This window comes from Belonocnema kinseyi, chromosome 1 (assembly GCF_010883055.1).
Source record: "Belonocnema kinseyi isolate 2016_QV_RU_SX_M_011 chromosome 1, B_treatae_v1, whole genome shotgun sequence".
NCBI lineage: Eukaryota > Metazoa > Arthropoda > Insecta > Hymenoptera > Cynipidae > Belonocnema > Belonocnema kinseyi.
The window spans coordinates 74,252,284-74,261,754 of NC_046657.1; the positions used below are offsets into that span (position 1 = coordinate 74,252,284).

The following is a 9,471-nucleotide window of genomic DNA, read 5'->3' on the forward strand; positions in this document are numbered from 1 at the left end:
GAAGTCGCCAAACTTTGTGTCCACTGGGTACGTAACTCTAAATGGCATAAATGCATAAGCATTGCAAGTAAATCCCTTAAATTCTTTGATGTTTATGCTCATTAAAAATGATTCAAACAAAACGAGGTTTATACAGTAAAGCGCATGCAATTTTATTTAGGACAAAAATGCAGTTGGTATGCATTTAAAGGCATTAAAATGTCCTTTTTCTAAATGCTAGTCTATGCATTCCACTCCATTTCTTCTTACCATTTTTCTTCAACCACTCATGTTTTGAGCCATAGTAGGTTTTACCGTAGTTGTAGTCGTCGTAGTTTTAGACATAGTAGTTTCTTTATCCGTAGCTGCGGGAGTTGGTTTAGTTGACACTGGAGTTACAGAGGTGACACATGGAAGTAAAGAATAATAAATAAATATACCTTTGCAACACAATAATCATATAACAAATTGTACAAAAAAAGAAAATCCCTAAGAAATATATGCCAAGCGGATAAAATTTTGAATTCCCTCATCGAAGTAAAACTTTTACCTAAACTCTAAATATCTTTGTTGCTTTCGTGCTTACAATTTTTTTTTAATATTGTCATTAAGTAATGGCTTCCTAGTGGGCACAACATTTGGCGACCTCTTTGCGACATCGTTACGACATATTCACGACAACTTTACGATAACCTATGTCCATGTCGTTAAGATGTTTTTACAATATCGTGAAAACGTCGTATGATCTGACGATGTCTTTACGATATCGTAAAGCCATGATAAAGACACAGATATAGGATGTCGTAACATTGTCGTAAATACATCGTAACGATGTCGTAAAGACGTCGCCGAATTTTGTGCCCACTGGGTTACTTACTTCCACATGCTAGTGAACAAACGAACTTCTTCGCGAAATCAAAACCCAGTTTGGCTTGACAAGCATCACATGTTGCCGATTTTATTTTTGCGATTCCGAATATTTTTCCTTCTCTTTCTCGTACATTTTCGGAGAGTATTGCCTAAAAGTCAGAATACTTATACATGCTTTATGATCACTTTTACGAATATGGTACTTTATAAAAAAAAATAAAAAAATGGAACTTACGTTTCTATTGAGGTATAATACTTTTACTTTCGAGCTTTAGATCTTACCTGAGGTATGTTGATAACAAAAAATATTAGGCAAAATTGAGCAAAGAAATGAAAAATGTGCATAATTGACTTTTGGCGGTACGAAATAAAATAAATATAAAAATCAAAGACTATGTCTTCAGTACTTGAAGTTTCTTCAGAATGCTGCTTGCTTTATTTTCACCTCTTTATATACTAATTTCAAATAAAGATTTCATTCTAAAGGGGACACATCATGGACGTGCATAAATTGTACAGAACATTTTTAAGATTAGTTTAAATACTCTAGGTTAAAGAGGCACGCTGCATAAATAAAAGTCGTTGACCAGACACAGTTCGATAACAATAGTTGATAATATTTTAGTGACACTAGATAACTGCACTGTAACAATTCAGTGATTTAAGAACATCTAGATGCAAGGTTATTTGCAACGTAGTAGTGAAAAACAAAACATGAATTCTGAAATATTCTAAAAAATGTAAATAATCTGATGTTAATGAAGAGAAGCTAGGAAAATAGAATAACGGGAAAACCCATATCGTTAATTTATTCAATGGATTTTCCTTACACAATTGTCAGTTTTCAGTATATGTTCAATATGTAATGGTTTGGTCCAAATTTATACTTTTTGAGATTTAATTTTTTATTTTAGGTTATTGATTGCCCCAATTCGTTCGTATTCCGTAAAAAGAAATTCGGTATTTTTTGTACATATTTTTGAGAAATTAAAATTTGAAAAAATTAAAAATTAAAATTAAAACCTTTAACGGCTTTTCTATACTTTCTTTTTCATTCTTCTGAGGAAGGCAAGGCATTTTGGCAAAAAATGAGCTATATTGTAAGTATTAGTAACAGGGAAATCGAATACATTAAAATTAAAGCCTTTATAATTGAACAATTTCGAAATAAAATATGACATTTTTATTTTTAAGCTACAACAGTTGAAAAAGAAACAGGACGACTGAAAACCCCAGAAGAATAAAATTCCCGACAATGTATTTATATAAAATAAAACTATTATTAATGTTTAAAGTTACTAAATTTATTGTTTGTATTTAAAATATCAATAATTAAACAAATATATTTGTAAAGGATTTTTTTTCAAGTATTATTATTTTAAATTCAAAGAATAATTTTAGAAACTTTAAACTTTGAAAATGATTTTTTTATTAAAGTATTTGACTATTGTGTTTTTAATAAATAACTAATATTTCTAAAAAAAATGAATTGTTTTTAGTTCGGGAATTTTATAATTCAGCAGTTTTCTGTCAGGAATTTCATTATTCCGGAATATTTCAATTCGATAAAATTATAAACTGTTAAAAAATTCTATTATTAAGAAATTTTATAATTCCCGAATTTTATAGTTTTCGGAGTTTTTCAGTCTTTCCAAAAAAACTCAAAACACTAATGATATTGCGTTGTTTTTCTCCATTTTTATGAAAAAGCGTTAATCGCTCGGCTTATTTAGAAGATTTTTGCGGCCTATCATCAGTGCTGTCAGAATGCGAATATCTCTGGCATGCGCAGTACGCTGGGGGCGGTACCTTTTTCAGTAGCCATTGGGAAGTTGGCGCTAACTTTTAAATGCGGATATAAGCACTTTATTATTTTTCAGCAGAATTCAAATTCTAATTAATTTTTCGCGGCTGGAAAATTTGGGGTATTACTCAGGGTTTAAATAATAATACATAATTGTTATAAAATAACATCTGAAATGAAAAATTCATTAAAGATTGTGTCTGCAGCCACAATAAAATATGTGGTGTGCTGTCTGATAAAACAAAAAACAATCTACTCGCTGTATCGCATTTAAAATAGTCAAATTATCGTTAAATACTTATAAATAATCAAAATTACTCTTGCCCATCGGTTATATAAAATATATATTTTTTTATTAATCGCCATCATTTTATTTTCCTTATTGTAATTCTGCTGAAAAATAATAGTGCAAATTTGGGCACTTAAAGGTTCCCGCCAACTTTTCATTGGCTACTGAGATAGTTGCCGCCCCCAGTGTATTGCGCATATCAGAGATATCAACACCACAGGGCCTGCCATGTCACATCAAAATGGCGGAATGAGCGCCACAAAAATAAAAATTTGAAATGTGTACATTTTTTCATTTTCAAATATTAATTCGAAAAAAAATTGGCTACACTGTACTAATATTATTATTGAATTTAGAGCAAATTCTTCAAGATGCTAAAATAAAAAAAAAAAAATTGTGGATGACTCTATTCGGGAATTTTATCTCTCGGAAATTTTTTGATTCGAGAGTTTTCCAATCCGAGAATTTTTCAATTCGGAAATTTCATTCGGAAATTTTATTGTTCAGAAATTTCAATGTTCGAGAGTTTTCCAATTCAGGTATTATACAGTGTTAGATATTTTATTTTTCTGGAATTTTATGTCACGTAATTTTTATTCTTTACAAATTTTGTTATTCGAGGATAGTATTATTCAAGAATTTTCTAATTCGGAAACTTCCTTATTTGGGAATTTTATAATTCGGCAATTTGATTATCGAAAAATTTTCCAATTCGGGAATTTTATTTTTCGGAAATCTTATGATTCTAGAGTTTTCCAGTCCGGAAATTTTGCAATTTGGAAATTTCATTATTCGGAAATTTTTCTATTCTGAAATTAAATTATTCGAGAGTTTTCCAATTCGAGACTTTTACAGTGTTGGGTGATGTTTCATTTTTGGAGAATTTTATGATTCGGAATTTTTATTATTTAGAAATTTTTTTATTCGGGGATTGTATTATTCAAGAATTTTCCAATTCGGAAATTTTCTTAATTGGGGATTTTATAATTCGGGAATTTTACAAAATTGAGTGTTTTATTTTTCGGAACTTTTATGATTCGAGAGTTTTCCAATCCTGTAATTTTTCAATTAGGAAATTTTCGGCAATATTATGATTTGCGAATCTTATTATTTGGAAACTTTATTTTTCAGGATTTTTCCAATTCGGGAATTTCATTATTTGTGAATTTTATCATTCGAAATTGTATTCTTCAGAAATTTTATTATTCAGGAATTTTCCGATTCGGGAACTTTGTTTTTCGGAAGTTTTATCATTTGAGAGGTTTCCCATCTTGGAATTTTTTCAATTAGGAAATTTTATTTTTGGCGAATTTTATTATTCGAAAATTTTATTGTTCAGAAATTTCGTTATAAGAGTTTTCCATTTTGGGCATTTTACAGTATTGGGTGTTTTATTATTCGAAAATTTTATGATTCGAGAGTTTTCCAATCAGGAAATTTTTCAATCAGGAAATTTTTCGGCAATATTATGATTCGGGAATTTTATTAATCGGAAACTTTATTGTTCGAAAATTTCATGATTGAACAGTTTTCCAATCTGGGAATTTTTAAACTAGGAAATTATATTTTTCGGGAATATTATGATTCGGGAATTTCATTATTCCGAAATTTCATTGTTCGAGAGTTTTCCAATTCGGAAATTTTCCAGTGTTGGGTGTTCTTTTTTTTGGGAATTTTATGATTCAGAATTTTTATTGTTTAGAAGTTTTATTATTCGAGAATTGTATTATTTAGAAATTCTCTAATTCGGGAATTTTATAAATCGTAAATTTTATTATTCGGGAATTATCCAATTCGGAAATTTTATTATTCGGTAGTTTTGCAACTTGAAAAATTAAAAAAAATCGTTAATGCTTTATGTGCGAACAAAATGATAGTAAATAATAAAATTGGTAAGATTACACTCGCATTTGGGTTAAGAAATAATTATTGTTTATCGCTTTAAATAATTAATACGTAAGACTTAATTATTATTCACGCATTTAAGGCCATGTGAAGAGAGGGTCACGTGACCAAACCTGGTCTTCAATTTTTCTTTCCCAACTTACGTCTAAACGAAATGAGGTATCGCTATGAAAGTTTGGGAAATGAAAGAGGAGGTAATAAAGTCCATGTCTCTACTTTGCTCCGGTGGAAAATTTGAGAAAAAATTTTGTCTGAAGAAAATACAAGTGGAAGTTTTCTTTCCCAACTTACGTCCACACGGAATGAGAAATCGTGTTAAAAATTTGGCGCGATAAATAGAAGGCATGCAAGAGTGTGTTTCTGGTCTTAAATAATTAGAATAGTGAACAAAGTTTTTTTTTTAAATTACTATTTTGGAGAAATACCGACCATGCTGTCGTCAAACCCTGCAAGAAATTTGCAATGTTGTCAATGGGCTAGTTATGAGGTTTACATTTATCAGAGTGGGGCAAAACAACCAAAATCGCTTCCTAGGGGGCACAAAATTTGGCGACGTCTTTACGACATCGTTACGACATCTTTACGACATCGTTACGACATCCTATTTCCATGTCGTTACAGTGTCTTTACGATATCGTAAAGAGATCGTCAGACCATACGGGATATTTACGATATCATAACAACGACTTAACGACATGGACATAGGATGTCGTAAAATTGTCGTAAAGATGTCGTTACGATATCGTCAACACGTCGCCAAATTTTGTGCCCACTGGGTCACGAACATTATGCACAAATAATGCAAAAACTAATGTTTGTACTTGAAATGCATATAAACATATTTGGTCTGACATACGTATCAGTCTGGTATTAGCTGTGTCAAACTTCTGCTGTAAAACCTAAATGTGTCCGTCGATAATCATTATTTCCATAAATAAACTTTTTTCTCTCTCCAACTCTTTGCAAGGCCACAAACGATCCTTTAATATTTATTAACATTTTCCGAAAAAAATTTCTGCGTTATTTAAACTTTTATTTTTCTATATGAGTGAAAAAATATTGATCTTAGGGCTGACTTGATCAGTTGTTATACTCATCACATGGCCTTAATAAATAATTATAATAATATAAATAAATTATTGATGGTCACATTTTGTTTTCTCGAATATAATAAATATAATACATAAATACACTATACATATTATAATTAGTAACAATTTATTATAACTTTCGTACATAATTCAATTAAAAGTAAACATTTTTAAAACATTGGTTGAATAAAAATATTTGATATAAGAATTAAGTTTGTATATTCAGACTATAATTACGTTCAATAATTATTGTTGATAATTTTAAATAATTAATACAATTTTAGCATCCCTGGAAGAATTCTTGTTTAACTAAAATTCGTATTAAATTCCTGGATTGCGCCAAAACCAAAGATGTTTCTGAATTAAAAAAGATAAAAAATCTATCTTAATTAAAAAAAACTAAACTACCCTAACTTGAAGGACTGATAAATGACACAATTTTAATTTGAGATTCACTGATAAAAATATTTCATGTCGTAAAGGTGTCGTAAAGATGTCGTGAGAATGTCGTAAAGACGTCGCCAACTTTTGTGCCCACTGGGTTATTTAATTTGCTCAAACAAATTTATGTTGGTTAAAAAATGGGTTTGTTGGTTGAACAAAACATTTTTTAATGGTAACAGAAATTTGGTTGAACCAACATTAAAACTATTTTGCACGACAAACGACCAAATTATTTTGTTATCGGAACCAAAAATTTGTCTTAGTATTTTTTATAAGAATCTACTCTCACCGACCAGAGCTGCCAGATCGTGGATGAACTAAAGAAATTTGTTTTCCACCAAGTCTAATTTTATATACAAAAATGAATGTTTAAACATAGTTAAATTTTCAATAAAAAAGATTAATTTTCTTGTAGTTAAAAGAAATTAATTTTTAAACAAAAACAAAAATTCTAGAAAATAGTTAAATTTTTAGAAAAGAAATTTTTTCAACTAAATTGATAAATCATCAACCAAATAAAAAACTAAATTTTTAACAAAGCAGTTCCACTTTCAATCAGAAAAATTGAAAATTTTTTTCTTGAAAATTTCTCGCATTATTAAAATTCTTTGAAATTCCTTTAATTTATAAAAATGAATAAAAAATTAAACATCCTCAAATATTTAAAATCCGAATTTAAATTCAAGATTATGCGAACTTATTACTAATATTTATGACTATCACAATATAATTCAAATATAGTGGGTCTGAACCCAGGGGGCACAAAATTTGGCGACGTATTTACGACATTGTTACGACATCTTTACGACAACTTTACGACATCCAATGTCCATGTCGTTACAGTGTCTTTACGATATCGTAAAGACATCGTCAGATCATACGACATATTTACGATATCATAAAGACGACTTAACGACATGGACATAGGATGTCGTCAAGTTGTCGTGCAGATGTTATAGCGATGTCGTAAAGACGTGGCCAAATTTTGTGCCCACTGGGAAGATTATGTTTACATGTAATTGAATTGCCTATGAGCATTTTTTTGATATATTAAAGCGAAATGAGATCCAAAAGAAAGTAAGGCTAGGAACCCATTTTTCTACAGAAGGACGCACATTAACCCACGCAAATGAAAAGGACGTATGACGTGAAATATAAATAGCTATCATAATAAACTCTTGAAAAAGTATTGTAGTAATGTTTGACCTAGTCTATTATTATTTTATTATTTGTTAATATTCATTTAAAAAATCATATGATTATAATTTTAGCGCACGCCTATTTATAAACTGAGTAAAATTTTGTTTGCCATCATAATTTTTGCAAGAGCTACTTTTTGGCAAATGTGTGGGTTAAGAAATCATATAGTCGATTTTAAATATTTCATTTATTATATCACGTAATTTTAATAATAATTTATATTTTGATAGCAATGCTTCAGTATAATTTAAAAATAAATAATCTACATCATGTAAGTGTATTTATATAGTTCGATATCAATGTAGCGATTTTGAATTTGGCGGGGAACCGGAATGGCAGCTTGCATATTCCCATCTAATATAGTACCTTACCCAGGAGTGTGCTTCCACTGTACTGCCCAATGAAAAAAATGTGTCACGAGAGTTGAAAACGGCCATGCGGCGGCGCTAGTAGTAACTTTGTTCTTTATTCTACAAAACCATAAATTACCCAAATTTCAAAATATCCAAAACTAAAATTCACCGACTTTAAGACCGACTTCTAAAATAAACGTATTATTAAGTTCCCGATAAATGTTTTCATTCCCGAATTTTAGAATTTTGCAACATAGTTAATTAATTATTAATTTATAAGTAATTAATAGAATGATAAATAAGGCAAACAATTTAACGAATCATTAATTAATAATTTATTAATTATTTGCAGATATTTCGGATATTCAATCACTTTAAAATATGGTGATGAAGAGCTAATTTTGTTTATATTAGCGCTTTAAAATTTAATGCTACTATATAATAAATATAATTATTATTTCTATATATGACAAACAAGGAATATGATAAATCCTAACATATTTTTTTCTATTACAATGAAATAACCAACTCTTAAATGTGATATTTTTCAATCAATTAGACTTTGTAACGAAGCTAAAATATTTTAACATTTGTATGTTTCCGAATTGAAAAAAATCACCTTAATCTCTTCTAAATTTCCTTATCAATTTTAAGAAAATTTGTTTATTATCTTGAAAAAATTCAAAATTATTTTCAGTTCTACTAAATATTTGTCGAATTTACCCAATTTTTGTTAGTTTTTATTTTATAATCTTACCATATTAAAACATTTTACTTAAAAATTTTCTAAACTATTTTTATAAATTTTCGAAAATCGTTTGTTATGTTTAAAAACCTTTTTCAAATTTTCTCTCATACTTCATTGTTTAAAATAAAAAAATGATTTAAAACTTTCACAAGAATATAAGGAAAATTCTTCCTGTTTTCTAATTTTGTCAGACCTTCTAAGCCTTCTAATTTCTAAAAATTATTCAAATGTTTTCTGCATTTTTTATTTATTCTGCAAGATTTTAAAAATTGCTCTAAAATCTGTCAGATTCTTCTTTGACCATTTTTGAAATTTTCTAAAATCTTTTAAAATAATTTCTTCAAATTAATTTTTCGAAATAGAAAGTTATTTTAATTTTTCCTAGGAACCTGAAAAAATATTTTTCATTTTCTTGAAACTTTACATAATTTAGAAAAAAACTTCACAAGTTTTATTTATTTTTGAATCGTTTCAAAACTTTTAAATATCTCTCAAACTTACTCAAATTTTTTCAAAAATTATGTAATATGACAAAATTGCAACATTTTAAAATTTTGCTTGAGAATCTTTCAAACCCTTTTTAAAAATTTAAAAATCTCCCATGAACTTCAATAACTTTTTTCACATCCTAATAAAATTCAGTTTACTTAAAAAATGTGTAAAACTTGAAAAATTAAAAAAAAAACGGACTCAACGTCTTCTATTTACTTTTAATCCACATTTTAAAATATTTAAAACTTAAAATTATTCTTTTAAAGTAAAAACTAAACAATTTCTCCTCAGATCTT

The 9,471-nt window shown here is 28.4% G+C and overlaps 1 protein-coding gene across 1 annotated transcript; it reads right to left on the minus strand.

Moving 5' to 3' along the window:
• Window positions 1–258: 258 nt before the first annotated feature.
• On the minus strand, window positions 259–1,194 carry LOC117178168. Its single transcript, XM_033369457.1, has 3 exons — window positions 1,132–1,194; window positions 857–998; window positions 259–368 (listed from the first exon to the last, which is right to left on the minus strand). Exons 1-3 carry the CDS (start codon window positions 1,192–1,194, stop codon window positions 259–261), a joined length of 315 nt encoding a protein of 104 aa, XP_033225348.1.
• Window positions 1,195–9,471: the final 8,277 nt, after the last annotated feature.